Source organism: Myripristis murdjan, chromosome 15 (assembly GCF_902150065.1).
Source record: "Myripristis murdjan chromosome 15, fMyrMur1.1, whole genome shotgun sequence".
NCBI lineage: Eukaryota > Metazoa > Chordata > Actinopteri > Holocentriformes > Holocentridae > Myripristis > Myripristis murdjan.
Window position 1 is genome coordinate 30,211,360 of NC_043994.1, and position 18,559 is coordinate 30,229,918.

General features: G+C 45.1%; 1 protein-coding gene across 1 annotated transcript in view; it reads right to left on the reverse strand.

Moving 5' to 3' along the window:
• rims1a (regulating synaptic membrane exocytosis 1a) overlaps positions 1 to 14,533 on the reverse strand; it is a 112,962-nt gene extending 98,429 nt beyond the window's left edge. Inside the window, exons 1-2 of the mRNA XM_030070612.1 lie at positions 14,373 to 14,533; positions 9,441 to 9,515 (exon numbers count right to left, since the gene is read on the reverse strand). Coding sequence (XP_029926472.1) covers positions 9,441 to 9,515; positions 14,373 to 14,533 — 236 coding nt within the window. The remainder of the gene's footprint in view (positions 1 to 9,440; positions 9,516 to 14,372) is intronic.
• Between the last annotated feature and the right edge of the window lie 4,026 nt (positions 14,534 to 18,559).

Consider the following 18,559-nt stretch of genomic DNA (forward strand, 5'->3'; position numbering starts at 1 on the left):
ATCTTCGGCGCTAAAAATCTAACAAGTGCCCAGAAAAAACTCCTGAAACAAGTGACACGGCACCGGAAGCGGAAAATGAGACTTCACATATATAATTGTTCCTCATCACTTTATCATTTCTCTCTCTCGCTCGCCATCTCTTTCTCTGTTTCAATTAAAAGAGGCTGTGTACACAAAAAAAAAAGATTTTCTTCCCATATGAGTTCCTGGCTGAAAACCTTTGGATTTCTGTGCTCATCAGTGCTTTGAACAGTCTTCAGTGCACATTTATTTGCTTAAAAAAAGCTGCGTCCTTTCATTCACACTCATGCCTTTGGAGTTCTTGGCAGCTCGGCTCGTGTTTTCATATCAGACGAGAGACTTCAACTTCATATTTGTTTGCACCAGTAGGAAACGCAGCGCGACACAAAGCGGGGTTGGTAAACTGCAAAAAATAAAAATAAATAAATAAATAAAAAAATCTCCATCTTAACAAGTCATTTAGTCTCAAAATCATTAAAATCCTGTTTTACTTCAAACAGTTTCCAGTGAAATTTCACTTGTTTCACGATTTTGTTCTTGGAGGAAGAATAAATGTGTTGAAACAGTGAGGCAGAATGAGGCAGAATGAGGCAGAATGAGGCCACGAGGATCAAGAAAATGACACTTGATTCAAGAAAATTCATAACACAAGTTGATTAACATTGGAAACAAGTGGGATTATCTCATCCCTTTCACCTTGTATGAAGAAAAGCACGAGTTGAACACTGAGGATGAGACTGACTGACGTGTAAAGATGGAGATTTTTTTTGCCGTGTAAAGTGAAGCAGGCAGCTCCCTCCTTTTTCTTAACAAGATTATTTAAAGGAGATTGTTTTCCTTGCTGCTCTTCTTTTTTTTTCCTCTTCTCTACTAGGTTGAAGATTATTTTGATGTCAAGATCTGAGATTTAAAGGTGCTGCCCGCAAACTGTGTGTAAACTGGACACAGGTCTGGTAAAATCAATCAAATAAAGGTGCAAAGTGCAAGTGCTGGTCAGGTCTTACCAAGTTTACAATCTGGATTAAGATTAGAGCCATTTCCTTTAGTGGCACAAGACCTCCAGTGAGCTCGGTGCGATGTAGAAACTCTGCAAAATGATTTCTTCATTGCACTAAAAATAGTTCTGCGATTGCACGAGCCCGGAGAACCGCGTTCTGGTTCCTCGAGGAGCCATTTGAGGCTCGGCTGCACCACATGACCTCAGACCGACCAGCTGACCCGTCCTGCCCGTCACACGGCGAGGAGACGCCGCGTGACCGGACGCTCGCTTCGCTCTCCGCCGAAAAGCCTCTTGGACCGGTCGCTAATCCTCCTCGCGGCCCGGGTTTGCCCAAAGCGCCTGGTGGAAACGGTCCAAACCGTTTTGGAGAAGGGAGTCCACATTTTTGTCAGAGGTGACGTGTCGCAGAAAGGCTGCTCAGCGGGATTTTGACATCTGACGTCTCGGAGAAAAAAAAATCACAAAACACAGTGGACATGACCTGAGAAGCAGCCAACGGTCCAAAAACTGTCATGTCAAGTCATGTGAAAGGTATCTGATAATGCTGAGCTTTCCTCAGGTGTGTTCTATAATCTGGGAATATTTTATCTTTTTAAGCATGTAAATAAATCCAGACACTCAACAATAACCTAAGCTTCAGCAGCAGATCTGATCCATTATCCCAAACCTGAAAACACTGATCGAAATGGAGATTGCTGGCATCAAAATCCAAGACTTTTGGAAACCTGATTAACGCCTGTGAGTCCAGTTTCACCTGCAGAGCATTAAACTGTGTGAGTTTGACTGGCATGTCACCGGAAACCCAAACAGCAAAGCAAAAAAAAAAAAGAAAAAAAGTTGGGAGTTAAAGCTGCACTAAGTGACTTCTGACCACTAGAGGGCGCTGACAGCCGGAGTCAGTCCTGCTTCCAGGCTCACAGCACATCACTTGAACAAAACCAGAATTTAAGGTGGAAAAAAAAAAAAAAGTGTTTTCTAGACGGAAATGAGAGCTACACAGGCCTCCTGTTGGGATTAACTGGGATTATTCTGTTCCCGAGCTCCAAATTGACTTTCAGCTACAAGGTGACGCTGCTTTGAATGGATTTTTTTTTTTTCCCGTGGCCGCAGCGCTGACTGCAGGAGAAATTTTAGAAAGATCAAACCAGTGACTTTTACTGTACATTTTACTGTAAAAATGCATATAATGTTGGTTAATGCAGCTTTAAATAATATATAGTTAAGGAAATGAGATTTAACTTAAGTTTGTGATGTTTATCTGATCATTCTACTCTAAAAAAAAAAAAAAAAAAAAAAGGTATCTATCTCTGCTTGCCTTATAATCAGCTAAATATTGGGTTGACAGAAATCTTCTTGATGTCAGGTCACATGATAGCAAATAAGAAAAGCGAATTTTAAATTGAAAAAAGTTGTTTGTCGCATGCCAGCGTCAGTGTTTCTGTGCGCCGTGTGCCTCAGACGCATTTACGAACGCCTTCAGAGACGCCACTTCAAAATAAAAGTGTTACTGAAGTGTTAGATTTTTTTCGCACCTCATTTGTTTCTTTCTTTTTTTTGTTGTTGTTTGTTTTTTCTTTCTTAATATTTCCTGTCTCATTTGGACCGTCATCTCCACAAAATGAAACAAATGTTCACGACAAATAAAGTGTTAGTGAATAGTAATGCCTTGAGCTTATATAATATAATCCAGTGTAAGACATGACACCTAACAGGGTGTGTGTAACCTGGAAAAAACCACAACACGCACGCACACACACACACACACACACACACACACACACACACACCCACACACACACACAGATCATTTTTATTGATTATTGGCTGTAGTATCCTAATCTGAGCGCTGAATTAAACGGATTAAGAATAATCTGGCCTGGTGGAGACGCGTTCAAGAACTCGACAAGCTGCTTCTCCGCTCACCAGCGAGAGGATGTTCAAGAGCGCAAAGGGACTGCGACGATAATATTCAGCAAAAGAGAGAGAGAGAAGGAGAGAGAGAGAGAAGGAGAGGGAGAAGGAGAGAGAGGGAGGGAGAGAGAGAGAGAGAGAGGTGTGACAAAGAAAAACAGAGAGAGAGAGAGAGTGCTTGAGAAGACACTCAGCTCTGTCAATAACACACCTCATTACTAACACACCATCACCGACTTAAGTGCACACACACACACACACACACACACACACACACACACACACACACACAGACACACACACACACAAACTTGTAATTAGAGAGATACCTAAGGAAGACTATTTTTGTATTACGTTTAAGACGAGATAAAGCACAAGCAGAGAGTGAGCGAGCGAGAAAGACAGTGACAGAGAGAGAGAGAGAGAGAGAGAGAGAGAGAGAGGGAGAGAGAGAGAGAGAGAGAGAGAGAGAGAGAGAGAGAGAGAGAGAGAGGGACAGATGGAGAGAGCACCAGAGCCAACAGCAGAGCTAAGTGGGTAGTGTGCTCCCCAGACAGCGCTCCATATGGCCTGGCAACGCCATACACAGCCAGGCAACACACACACACACACACACACACACAGACACACAGTATGTATACACACACAGCCACCCAAATACACACAAAAAATCATATTCACTTGTAGCATAATATATTCACACATGGCCACAAATCTACAAAAATGTGTACATCCACACACACATACACACACACACACACACACACACACACTTGGTATGCATACACAGCCACACATGCCCACACACACCACACACACGCACACACAAACAGATTCATGCATATTCACAAATGGCCGCAAATCCATACTTACATGCATACACACACAAACACACAAATGGACACACACACGCCAGAGCGCCAACAGATATGCACACACACACACACACACACACACACACACACACACACACACATCATCGTCATCCTCTCCCTCATATTTTCACATCTTGGAGCGCTGACGGCTCACACACAAACCAACATGATGCACAAATGAATAATTTGTGCTTTTGTGAAAACACACGGCGGACGCTTTCAATCCCAAAAAAAATAATCCACACACACAAACACACAAACTCAGATCCTGGAGAAAAACTGACAAGTCTGTTTTTTTTACACCGCAAAAAAAATAATCTCTATTTTAACCAGGCATTTAGTTTCATGTGGAGTTAAAATTTTGTTTCTTTTCGAACAAGGAATAAAAAAAAAAATCTGCCGGTGGGATGAGATAATCCCACTTTTCCGGTGCAGTTTCACTCGTTTCAGGATTTTTTTCCGGAGAGAAGTATAAATGTGATAAAACAAGCAGATTAAGACTCCCTGGTGGGGTCAGACAATTCCACTGCACCATCAATATGTTTGTCTTTAGCTTTGAAAGTATTTGTTAAAATATAATCAGCTGATTGCAAGAACAAACTTTTTTTTAATTGGTTTATGCTTCATGTTTTTTTTTTTTTTAACCAGCGGTGGCACAGGATGTTTTTTCTGGTGCTCCTTTCCTCTGGTTTACACGTTCACATCCTCAGGTCTTTCAGACGTTATCAGCAATAATAATAATAATAACGCAAAGTTTTCTCACAGGCCAGTTCATGGGGAGAAAAAAATTGGAGTTGCAAGGTTTTCATGTTTTGTAGATGCTGATGAGACGTTTCATGTCGCTCTGTAATTTTTTCTTTCCCTCATAATAAGCAGTAGAAGAGCTTCCAGAGGATGTTGGGGTTCTCTGCGATGAATATAAGCAGCAAAAGGTTTGCACAGTTTATTTAAAAAACTTTTTTGCTCTTTTTTTTTTTTTTTACAGCCTGGCTAATCTGCTGCTTCCACTTGTGACCTGCTTTTCCCCGGTGAGGCTCCAGGGGACGTTTACACAGAGAGACAGAAAGTTTTGGACCGCGACTGGAACGTCTTACACGCACGCACATTTGACCATTTCTTTATTTTTTCCTCTGTTTTTAATACACCAAGCACCACTAGGCCTATAACAGGAATATTATAGCTTATTAATACAGCTTAGCCCTCTGTGGATAATATACACCAAGCGGACCTTATGGATCAAGTAACAGGAATCGGTGAAGAGAGGATTTTAAAATCTGTGATGATCTGGATGTTTCCTCTTCACGTTTTGTGTTTATAATAATTTTTAACTCTGTGTTTCTGTCTTCACTCATGCCCAACGCAGAGAAACACAGATAAGCACGGCTCAGCCCGGGACAAACACGAGCGGCTCGATGAGGAAAGCGATGCCGCCGATGGGAAAAGGAACCCTGTCGAACGCGGAGTCACGTAGCTGCCGGTGTGTGTCGGGCTCCTCCCTGGTCCCCGCCGGAGCAGAGACTCATGGGAAGACCAGGATAACAGCCAGTCCCTGAAGGAAGCGAGGAAGTGACTCTCAGCCAATCCCAGGGCTCACTGGGGTTACCACGGTGCTGCTGGGCCGTCGCCATGGCGCCCTGCTGCCAGGAGACACCTGGCCAATCACATTCGGTGATGGCGAGGTGTAAACATCCTTACGTTACAGCACATGCGTGTTGAGCGTGCAGAAGCGTGACGGCCCGACGCGCAGACAGCGGTGCGGGGGAACCTCCCGACACTTTGCTGAAATCTGACTCGAGGACATGCAGCTCAAAGGGAACCTGCACACCTGAGCAGTTTGCTGCGGACGGGAGCAAAAAGTGAGAAATACTGCAGACGATGCAAACGCACCCCATGCAACACCAGCATGCAAAGAATACTGCATTAACAGCTGAGCTCAGAGCTTCACAATAAACCACGTGTTGAACGAGAATTCAGGAGTTTTGCACTAAAAGGAGCGTTTTCAAGACGTTTACTTGAGTAAAAATATAGTTTAACCTCTTCAGCTTCCCTTACTGCACTTGTTCAGAACCACACTACTTTATTTTAAATTCTAGTGGAGATCTCAACGTTCCCAAATATCCCAAACAGATCCTGCTGAATTCCAGGGAAACATGAAATAAAAGTAGAAGTAGAAGTAGAAGTACTGTTCCTCTGCTGGTATGTGACTGCAGTAGAAGTAGAAGTACTGTTCCTCTGCTGGTATTTGACTGCAGTAGAAGTAGAAGTAGTGCAGTAAAAATCTACTGCAGTAAAAGTGAAAAGGAGGAGAGAACACGCTGCATACTACCCACTTTTAAAGGGTCATTACACTCAACTGAAGTGAAAAAACGTTGTTGAAACTATCAGTGTCATCGAGCTTTAACGAAGCTAACAAGCTTTAACGAAGCTGCAACACAGCATGGATGAGACTCTGTCCTGCTATATGGTAAAAAAAAAAAAAAAAAATTATTTTTTCTAACTGTGAGGATCCTCTGGGGGGAATTTAAGGGACCGTCAGAGGTCAAGAGGTTAAAACATCCACGTGCCTCGGAGCCACCATGTGAGCTGGGAGCCGTGTGATGACAGTGTATCGCGCTGAACCACCGGGCTAATGCGCAGGTCGCTGTGGTTTGCATTAAAAGCACTTTAAAGACATTAATATTGTCTCCGTCCCAATCCAGTGGAACGCTGCAGCGCCTGGTGTTCAGAGGGATAATGTCGGGAATGCTGACCGGAATGGCCCGGATTGGTGTAATGTTATAAATGGGGCCGTATTGTGGGATTCCTCAGGGAAGCAGATGTGCTCCAGTTGACTTACTCTGTAATCCCCCCTCACACTCTGATGCAACAACGCACACACACACACACAGATAGCACATCAACAAGCATTATCTTTTGATCATTGCGCAGCGGAGAAAAAACAAAAATCTCACTACGGGCCGTAGTAGAACGGAAATGGAAACGCACGAGAACGGAGACGCTCACATAACATCAAAGACCAAAAGATGGAAAAAATAAAATAAATAAAATAAAATAAAAGTCAGTTTCAAGTTGTGTTGCCAATTCAAATCTGCATTAACAAAAAAAAACCATCAAATAACTCAACACACACACACACAGTGGCTAAAGAGAAATGAGGCAGCATAAAGAGTCGACCCCTTCATAAGGAAGCCTGGCTGAGGTCCACCCGTCCTGTCAGAGGAAATCATGAAGAGAGAAGAGAGTCCCATCCTCGCTAATTAAAGTGCATAAGAGTCGCCTTATTTGCCAAAATTAAATTGCACACTAAAGCGAACAGGAAGCAACAAAACAAAACTTCAAGGACAAAATCCACAACGGTGTTGAAATCCAAAACGAGAGGCGAGCCGAGCCAGGAAAAGCTGGACTCCAGTTCCTCTTTAAGCTCTGGAGCTGTGGATGAACGTTAGGGTTTTCTTTCTATAGTTGACCTCTGACCTCTGACTTCCCTATGAAGTTGGTCAAGAGAGGAAAAAAAAAGACAATTTCCAATCCATAAAGTTGCTGGTAAAGTCAAACCCTCAGGGATCGGCTGCTTCCTCTTGGAGCTGCTAAAGCATCAAGTTCCCTTTCACTTCTTCAGTTTGGGTTGTCAGCATTTAAGCGGGAGTTGACTGATCTTTGAGCAACAGAGCAACAGAGCGGCATACATTTAGAGGAAAGGACCTGTCTTGGAGCTTTATTCCACTTTAAATAGGACATTTTCATGTTGACTTTTGTTGTAATTTAACTTAAATGGTGCCTATTCACAGCTGGTGATACAGAGAGCCTGGATGTTGACAGCTGGAGGTCACAACTATAGAGGAGCACTAGCAAGAGAAAAATAAAAAAAAATCCTACTTTTAGTGCAAAACTCTACTGACACAAAGACGCCACACTGCCACAATCCCTTAAATAAAGATTTGTTACTGTAAAAAATAGGTTTTATCAGACCTTCATCGTTACAGTAAGTCCCATATCCTGTGCTGACAGGGATAAACCACCTGGATGGTCTCACAGCAGCAGGTTAACTTCGATTAGCTGACAGGCTCGTAAAGGAACTGAAGCACCGCCCTGTGTCCTGCAAACTTTATGCACTTTAACAAAAAAAAAAAAAAAAAATCTGCAAGTGGGATGAGATAATCCCACTTGTTTCCAATGCTAATCGACTCGTTTCCAGAATTTTCTTGAACCAAGTGCCAGTTTTCTTGATCCTGCTTTGTTTCATCCTGGTTCCCAGCAAAAAAAAAAAAAAAAATCCTCAAGTGAAACTGCACTGGAAACAAGTGGAATTATCTCATCCCTCTGGCAGATAATCTTTTTACCTCGCTGGAAGAGAAAACAAGATTTTAACATGAAAGATTAGACTGAACGGCCTGTAAGAGTGGATCGTTTTTGCAGTGACGGTGCAAAGTGGGACGCGGTTCTCTGGGAAAGGACCCGTCCTGTGTCGGGTTCACGAGGAGGCCCAGACGGCAGTTTAGCTTCCTAGCAGCGGGCTCAGTTCCCACCTGGACTGCGAGGCTTTTTACTTTGCTTTTTTACTTGCATCCTTTTTTACTTGCATCCTCCTGCAGCATCATATATAGAGAGATCACCTACATAAAGCATAATCCAAGCCAGCTATCATACCATAATCTGGACTTCCCCTTCCTGCCAGGTCTACAACACAAGGATTAACTGCAAATGGTAGATAAAAACCAAATTAAAGTGATGACGCCTGAACACACCAGCCGTGCGTTCTCCAATCTGCTATCCACAGCCAAAGTGAAGTTCCAGTTGCAGCTGGTAAGTAAATGGCAATCAAACTGAAGCATATCCCAAAACACACACACATGCGCGCGCGCACACACACACACTCATTCCACCAGACGAGCAGTTTGGCAGGAGACCGGAGCAAATTGTGCGAGACACACAGACCATCTGAGTCCAGGATAAGCAAGCTACTGTACGGAGGAGGGCGCCGGCGGCCGGGCTGCCGTGACTCACAGCGGCCTGGACCGCCCTGATCCGACCAATCACGTCCATCTGCACCGCTGAGGGAAACTCACTGACTGATGACAGACAGCCGCTGAGCAACAGGGCTGTTCTGTGAGTGTGTGTGAATGTGTGTGTGAGTGTGTGTGTGTGTGTGCAGAGATCACACAGTAGCTCATTAGGTGTTTTTGCATGTTCTCTCCAGCAGCTATTTACGTTCAAATCACCGTCACCGAGCTCAGGACTGAGGTAAAAAAGTGGGCGGCTTGTTGAAACAGATTGTCGGTGATGTCAACCGATGCGTACTCCCTATAAATAAATCTAATAAAACTGAATCAGGTGCCTGTGCGGTGTCGCTCCACTTATCAGCCAACGCTCACAACAGCGGCTTGAGTCACTCTCGTCGCCGGCGTTGTGAGGACTCTCGCTGCTGACTCATCTCAGGTGTAATATGGATCTCACAACAAAAAGGTGAACATGATGCAAGAGAGCGGAGGGGCCGTGATCGGGCGCCGAGGTGAAACCGTGCCAGCGTGGTGAGCAAAACCAAACACAAGACCGATTTCAAACTCCTCTCAGACACGTTTTTTTTTTTTTTTTTAACCGGCACATCCGATTTTGGGTCGGTGACGGCTGCTCACCTGACATCGTTTTGCTGCGGAGGCTTCTTCTGCCCAACCAGGTTCACCGTTCTCGCTTGGATAGGCTTCTCTTCTCTGAAACACACACATGTGGGAAAATACTGTTACAGTGCAATCAAACCCACGGGTTTTCAGCGCTTGTCAACAAGTTACATCGACGTACATGTAGCTCATGTTTCGGGGGCAGAGTTTTGGGGTAACTTGGCCCAGTGAGGGTGCAGATAATCCCTGTAACTTTAGCTAACATGATGGCCTCGCCTGTCTCTTCTTCTTAGAATCAGACTCAGTGCAATGTTGCTGAAACTTTAGATACTGAGACAAAAAATCCCACTTTAACAAGTAACTTATCCTCAAATTAAAAATCCGGGTTAAAATCCTGAAACTATTCAAACAAGGTAAAAAATCTGCCAGTGGGATGAGATAATCCCACTTGTCTCCAGTGCAGTTTCACTTGTTTCAGTGTAAATGTGTTGAAACAAGGCAGAATAAGGACTCGAGGACTCAGGGATGAACTGATCAGTGGTCAGAGGTCAAAGGTCAAGGGCAATCTGAGCTAACAAAACATGTTTTTGGGCCATAACTCAAGAGCTCATGGTCTAACTGTGACCAAGTTTCACACAAACGTCAAACACGATAAAATGCTGAAGTAATGATATTTTATATCCAAAAGGTCAAAGGTCAGCTTAACTGTGATATCATAATATTCTGCAAAAAAAAAAAAACACTTTTCTGGCCATTATTCTCCACCATAACTCAGCGTTTTGACTTCGTCTCCCTGGACGACGACCAGGACAGAGTTTCTCCTCTTCCTCACTGGTTCTGCTGATATTGAGCTTCAGATGGTTATGATGTAAAATGAGCCTCCAAGTGAAGACAGCGTGTCTCCCACTGGAAATTATTCACTGGAATCATACATGTCAACATACTGGTAAGTCCCATCTCGCCAAAAAATACACAAAATTCCTTCAAATTCCTCGCGACATGTATTTTATGAGTCTGGACAGACATGGATGCCAACTGGAACGGGCCAGGCTCCTGACGCCGTGCAACCGCTAGTGGTTAATGCTAGTTTACCTCATGCTGAGACGAGCTAAATGCTAACCCTGAATGTGAGGCTGAGTGACTTGTTAGGAGCAGAAGTGTCTCTCACGCCCAAAGGCTCGCTCTCGGACCGGGTTTGGATGACAGGCCTCAGACAGGGACATGTTTCCAGAGCGTCCGCCGACATATTTCCACCGTCCTTTCATAAGCTTCTCATGCATAAACATGAACGGCGAGCTCTGATCAGCCTGATCACAGCAGAAACCCGTAAGAGGAACGCTCCAGCGCGCCGGCGCTTCTGTCTAAAAACAGAAGACACGTCTTTTTATCGACGACAATAAAAAGACGTCACTCTCCTCATTATGAGACACTTTTTGGCACATTCCAAATGACTATATCTCTCTCTCTCTCTTTCTCTCATTCACACCACCCAACTTCTATTACACTGATTAAGTGAAACGGTGTGGATGAGCTGGATTTGACATTCTCAGGTTACAGCGGCAGAGGAGGACGCTGCATAAAGCGAATCACCGCTACAGCGTTTTCACTGCTGACGCAACGCTAGAGGCACTAAACTTCATCTTCAACCCGGAAAAAAAGTGCAAAAAGTCCCAAACTTGAGCATGAGTTATCCTCAGCAGTCCAAACCTGGGCTGTTGGTTTGGTATCTCCAAACAAAAATGACTCCGATGTAATTATGTTTTTTTTTTTCTCTCTCTGATTGAGAGATCTTTGAATATATGCAAAAAAGCAGGTAATATCAGTTTGCTTTATTTTATTTTCAAATCTTGGTCCTGGTATTGATGATTTTAGTAGCGGGAAATGTCTCATATCCTTTTTTAAACCTATTTCTGCCTGACATCTGATTACAATATTGATTATGGTGCGTCCCTGTTACTAATAATAGATCACCACAGCTGAAACACTGTATCTTTAATGTGACGTCATGTATCAAAGATATATTTTCTCACATTGTGCATCTGTCTTTTTTCTCTAAATGGTCAAATAAAACTACTGCCATTACTACTTTCTGCATAGTATCCATGAGGAAGCATACTATGAAGGTGTGTCTCTTTCACACACACACACACACACACAAACACACACACACACTAGTTTCCCTGTGTATTCAGTGCAGTGCTGGGACACGTTATGCACATACGCAGCTACGACTGGCTCTGTGGGTGAAACTCAGGCCTTAAATGACCAATCACGTCTCTCAAACGTAACGAATCATACAATTAAGCCTCCAGCTCAGCCCTCTGCTAACATCGCAGACGGACAGGAAATGATTTGAGTGCAACACGAGACCTGGCGTCGCGTGAGCGCCTCGTCCCATCAGCTCATGCTGCAAGCTGAAAGTGTCGATACTCCTCATCGCCATGTGAGTATGAAACGCACATATGTTTAGGTGTTTCGAGCCAAAACAACTTCTCTGGGGCTTTCAAGTCAATGCTCAGATTATGATGTGAGACAGCGCAGATCCTTCATCAAAGTTACATGAAAACAGGGTCTTTTAACAATAAAACATTGCTTTATGCAAGAATAACTGTCCTTGATCCCTGACTCTTCATCACAGTGGTGCAGCAGCAGCTCAAGAGGCTGGAAGGAAGTAACTCCATATGTTTGAGTGCTATCAAGGCTTTTTAGGGTGTGTTGCAGGGAGGTAGTGAGTGGTAAACCAGCATTGATGCAGTTTAGCCACATTTTAATTTACTGAACAGAGTTTTTAAAGCTGTTAGGAGAAGTACCAAACTGATGTACTGGGTGTTATATGAAAAACAACAAAACCGTGCTTTTCTGAAAGTAAAGCTCATCATTTCTTATCATTAGTTCTCCTAAAGGGAGGCGGGTTGAAGATGCTATCATACCCCCAGCCTATATATTTTAGTACTAACTAGATTAACAGTGAGTGCATGTTAAAGAGCCCATAAGAGGCATGCATACTGTGTATCCCTGCATCACGATCCTCACTACCCTACTGCCAGCACTCGTGCCGTCCATGTATTAGCCCATCAGTGCAGTGTTTCAATCACACAGAGCTACAGACCTCATCATAACGACACATACAGCCACACCGCCTCGATACGGCCAAACAGCGGAGAGCGGAAAACGCTGCCGAGGCCAATATAGGTTAAGACACATATGTGCCACAGAGGCAGCAGCTTGCACTGACAGCCTGCCTCGTTTGCAGCCGCTACGACACGAATGAATCCCACCACTTCTAATACATTACTGAAAATGATGCATGGCCACTTAGAGCCGGGCTATATATTGGACATTTCCTTCTTTAGATGCAACGAATCGATCCTCCGTTCCAGTGCTGGGCTATCAGTCCGCACAGAGGGCTTAAAATAGAACAGGGACGTAAAGCTCGGGGAGCGCTTCGCTTAGGTGGGTCGGTCTGTCTTTCTATCTATCCATCTATGCACGCAGCTCCATGCAGACCATGCAGAAAACATGAGGAAACGCATCACTCCTGCGTGATGCATTGTCGGTCAGGACAAGGCGCGGAGGCGGGGTGGATACGGGTTCATTTCTGCGCCGACCGTGATGACAAATAAATCTGAGGGGAGAATTTGCTTTTCCTCCACACATATGAAAATGTGTGGCGATGGTGGAAGAGGGGGTGTGTGAACTGGAGAGGAGGGGATGGGGTGGGGGGGGTTGCATGCATGCTTCCGCACATTGTACAGAAGTCGCTCTTCCTTCAAAATGACATTACGCTGGCACCTTTTCCACCCCCGGTTACAGGCCCTGCTGGTTCTACAACAGCCTCTGCGATGCTTATTGCAAAAAGCACTGGCCTACATACAGTGCATCAGGCTGGGAAAGGCTCAACCGCACCCCAGAGCTGAGAACAGCAGCTGTTGAGATGGATGGATGCTGCACAGATAAAAGCCAACAGGGAGGCTTTTACTTTTACTACTATTCTCCAAGCCAGGCTTCAGTGAGCCTTCTGCAAATTCTACACACATGCCACCCTCCTGCCCCCTCTTCTTCCTCCTCCTCCTCCTCCTCCTCCCCCTCCTGCAGCATCTATCAATGGGATATTTGAGAGAAAAGTAATGCTCTCCCCTCAGCTCTGTGCTAACACATGGACAGCCTCTTCCTGTAGTGTGAATGGGAGTGATGATGATGATGATGATGATGATGGTATTGGTGGGAATGGGTGCGGCTGAGAAATGAGTTTGTATTTCTCATAGAGAGAGAGAGAGGAGGAAGCACAGTGTGACGGTGACGACGAAGATGATGATGATGATGATGATGCTGATGCTGGAGAGGTGACACGCCCCTTCATCGCACCCTCGCCATCCTCAAACCTCCTCCTCCTCTTCTTCTTCCTCCTCCTCCTCCCTCTGCAAGTTACACCTGACCCACCGACACACTCAGCGGGTCTCTCTCGGACTCTGTCACACACACACACACACACACACACCAGTGGAGAGTCTCTGCATAGTGTGGTGGTGTAGAGGAAGGTGCTACACCATGCTCTACACCGGCCGTGCATGTCTCATCTTGCAGAGCTTCAGCCTGCACGGGCCTGTGGGGAGTTGTGTGTGTGAGTGTGTGTGTGTGTGTGTGAGTGTAGGTACGGTACCTACAGGCCCGCACAGCAGCGGCACATGTGGACACACACACACATACGCACACACACACGCACGCACACATGCATGCTCAAACGCACACGAGTGCAGCGGAGGTCCTGACGCTGCGTGCGTAAAAACGTTTGGCAACATCCAAAATAGCGAACGGAGGCGGATGGACTGCCACTGTATCATCTCCTGCTTCTCCAGAACGGAAATAGCCCAGGCCCAGTATCTCTCTCTCTCTCTCTCCCCCTCTCTCTCTCTCTCTCTCCCTCTCTCTCTCTCACTCTCACTCTCTTACTTTAACATGGCCTCCTCCTTCGCCTCCTCCTCCCGCTGCCGAGCCAGCACAGCCATGATGATCTTCCTCTCCTCCTCCGTCAGATGGCTCAGGTCCGGCTCTGGAATGGCCGGGGCGACGGGTGGGCGCGGGCCGCCCCGAGGGCCCACCGAGGCGGACATCTTCTCTGACACCACCACCACCACCCCCTCTCTCCCTCCTCCCTCTCCTCCTCCTCTCCTCGGTCGGGATCACGGATAGAAAACCCGCTGGCGGAGCCCACGGATCACGACATGGCCCACGGACAAAGCAGCGGCTGGAGCGACTGATGCGAGGTTCCCATGGCGGTGGCAGGGGGCACCCAGGGCGGCGGCGGCGGTGTCGGTGCTGTAGCGGTCGTAGTAGCGGCAGTAGTGGTATCGGCAGCAGCGGTGGTGGCGGTGGTAGCGCTTCGGTTCCCGGTTGCCGTTTTCAGCCTCTCCTTCTCCCTCTTGCTGCTCCGCCGTCTTCTCCCCCCACCCCCCTCCCACCGCCCGCCCGCCCGCCTCTCCCCTCCACCACCTCCGGTTTACGGGGAGCCCATATCTCCGGCGGGGCGGTCGGTCGGGATGATGGCACGCGGGGATCTCGCTTCCTCCAGGCCGGGCAGGGAGGGGGGGTGAGTCCGTGAAGCCGCCTCGGGTGTCCGGTCCGGTGGCTGCGTGGCTGCGGGGCGAGGCGGCGGCTCCTTGTTTTCCAGCGCCGCCGCGGATGCTGATGCTGATGCTGCTGTCAGGGAGACGGAACCGTCAATGGGACCGCAGCCCCTAAAGCGCGTTCACCTCTCCTGCTGCGGGAGCGCGCAGCCATCATTTGAGAATGGGGGGCTCCACTCACCGTTAAAGGAGCGCGCACACGCTGTGGCACACGCGGAGAAAGAAGGGTTCCTCGAGGGTTCCTCGGTTTGGGTCCGTGAGCGTGAACAGCAGCCAGTGACTCATAGACCATCCTGTAGGCTCTGGTGATCTGGTGGTTTGTATCTTATAGTGAAGGGCAAAGATTAAGATTAAAAAAAAAAAAAAAAAAAGTTAGATTAAAAAAAAAAAAAAATCCATAAAATTGTCTGGAAGCGAGGCCTATATCAGAACCAAAATTTGGTTAAATTAAATTAATTTAAATTTATTCTTTTTATAAATAAAATAAATTAAAATATGTTGGGGACCTACAATTATTAATGTATTACATTAAGCAAATAATATCTCATCAGCCATCTACATTGCGTCCCCATAACGTAACTTTATAAAGTTTTGGTTGGGATATAAGAGTGGATGCAACGACTTTCCCGTATTGCTTAGTGGCTGAAAAGTCACTTAACTTTTAAAATATATAATCAAACTTCACAGTGGCTTGTAAGATGTTCTTCCCATTGATTCTGGGGAGTTTCATGTCTTCTTAAAGGGATTTTTTTTTTATCATATTAGGGTGAAATTGGCAGCAACAGGACACAGCACTAAGTATAACACAAGTATAACAATTTGAGGGTGCCACACACACCCCACTAACATACCCTGCATACAATGAAAATGAAAAACAAAGTTTCCAGCATGCAGAGTGTGCAAGAGAAAAGTGCAACATAGTGCCACGAATAAAAATAAAAATAAAAAATGCAAACAGCATGCAAAAGAAACATGAGTAGCATGTAAAAATGAATATAGGCTTCGATAAAAATCAAACGATACTGTATACTCCTAATAACAAATGGATATGGGACTATAGGCAACGCAAATACAAGCCTAAAGAACCATTTTGTGGTATGGAATCGTTTTTATTAAGAGTGTATGCTCTCCTCCTCCTCCTCCTCCTCTCTCCCACCAATCATTGCGTGTAGAATGACGCGCAGCCCTCTTTTTTTTCTCCTCCCTTCCTTCCCTCCTATCATCCCTCTAGCAGTTCCCATCTCTCTCTCTCTCTCTCTCTCTCTCTCACACACACACACACACACACACACACACACACACACACACACACACACACACACACGCAGAGTCCCAGTATGTCAGTGTAGTGCTGAAACAGAGTCTGAGGGGAGTTTAACACACAGCCTGCGTGCCTATGGGGCTCCATTCATGCCAGTCGACAACATTTGGATTGTAAAGGCTGTGAAGTACAGCACAGCTCCCAAACATTTTCACATCAAGATAAAAAAATATGTAGCTATACATGTAATTTCCAACACATCCTTGTCTAATAAATAAACTTGAAACCCTGTGACGGCCATGTTGGAGGTCATCACCACAAACTCCTTAACATGTCCTTAGTTTTAACCTGAAAACACACCACACTCCTTAATATAATCTTAATCTTCAGTTGTTACCCCTTAGGTTCACATAATTGAAGACATGACAAAGTTATGGTATAATTTCAGGGTAATCTCGCAAGGGGCAGTTAAGGCTGTCGTGATATGCTATAATTTGGCATTTCATGGATAAAATGTATTTTTTTAAAAAAGCCCTTAATGTACTGACAATGATATTTTCCATTTAAAATGTACATTCAGGTTTTTATGTTTTAAGGGGCATGTCAGGGATAATTCAGTAATAATAAGATAAATTAAGGTGAAACCAAGGCAGAATTAACTCATGATTTACTTTTCAGGTGCATTTAGTCCAAAATTTCTTAATCCATGCACAAAACCACATAATCTGTCAGGGCCAATTTACTCTAAGAATATTTTAAGATGTTCAAATGAAAGGATCCTGTTTCCTGGTGCACCGTCTCCAATGAAATGAACACGGTTGATAGCTGTGCTGTTTCTGAGTAAATTTATTGTCTCAGTACATTTGATTGATTTGAAATCAAGGTAATATTACTTTGAGAAGTGATACGCACCGCTGCTAAAAATATATATATGTATATATATATTTGCCCTCTTTGTGTGTGTGTGTGTGTGTGTGTGTGTGTGTGTGTGTGTGTGTGTCATGATGGAGGTGGACCCCATGCTCCCAGAGTTATGTCTCCCCTCTCTCCTTTGAGGAATCAGAAACTTGATAAATCTTCTCATCATGGAGGGCCTCTTGGACATTGTCTTCTTCTTCTCTCGCTCTCTGTCCTCCTCAGTTTCACAGGTCTTGTGCTCAACACCCTGTTCTTCCATTTCTCTTGTCGGAGAGCCTCCTTCTCCTCTTTTGTACTGAGGAGGACCTCTTCCAGATACAGGTTCTTCTTTTCTTTTCTTCTCTTCTACTTCTTTATGAACTTCCCTCTGTCTCTTGCTTTCCTTGAGTGTTATGGTTGGTTCCCACTGTTTCTATCATGGGCGATGTCAAGTAGCCCTTTCTTCTTTTGGTTTAGTGCTGAGGGCCTGAGGTTCAAGAGCCTCAAGATCTTCTGACCCAGCTGATCCAATTTCCCGTCTGGGATCAATAAAGTATTTCTGATTCTGGTTTCTGATCCTAATTCTGATCCTGATTCTGATTCTCCTCTATTTCTCTGCAGCGGCACCTCTTCCCAGGCCCGCTCATCATCCCTGAACACTTTCAGGATCACCAGTTTTTCACAGGCATCCAGCTCTCCTGCAGCTCCATCACCTGGCACAGTGCTTCTCATTTGTCTTCAGAGCCCCCTCTCCCTGATCTCTGAATCCAAACTGCCCCCTTTAGCCAACTACTACATTTTGCTGAGAAAACTGCAACAGAAAACCAATAGCTACCATGCAATGAGCCGCCTCTCCATCTTTTAACTTCATTGCTAGCTATTCCTCAGTGAATGCGCACTTTCCGTTTCTTATGTGCTGCTTGCACTTGCTTGAAAATTGGAAATATTTATTACAAGTATAATTCTGCATCATGTTTTAAAACTTACTTTTATTATCGAAAAATACCCTTTTTCTAAACCATCTAATATTCAAGATTTATTCTTATATTTTTATATTTCCTGATTTCTCTCACGTATCTCCTGTAGTAGCCTACCTCCGTGTACCACTAGGGGTATGCATAACTCCATTGAGAAACGTGGACTGAGCAGCTTCTCCATGTCCTCCCTCCCTTCCTGAAGCCGGGTGGCCCGCTCCTCTCTGTGGTTGTAGTTTTAGTTTCTCCTTCTTCTGGAGCTTCAGTGAACGGAGCTGATCAGTCTGCTCTCTGGACGGCTTGACGATATAATCTTTCTCAAAACCCTGCAGAAAATCTGAGATAAAGATAAAGACAGAAATGAAGAGACATAATGTGCCA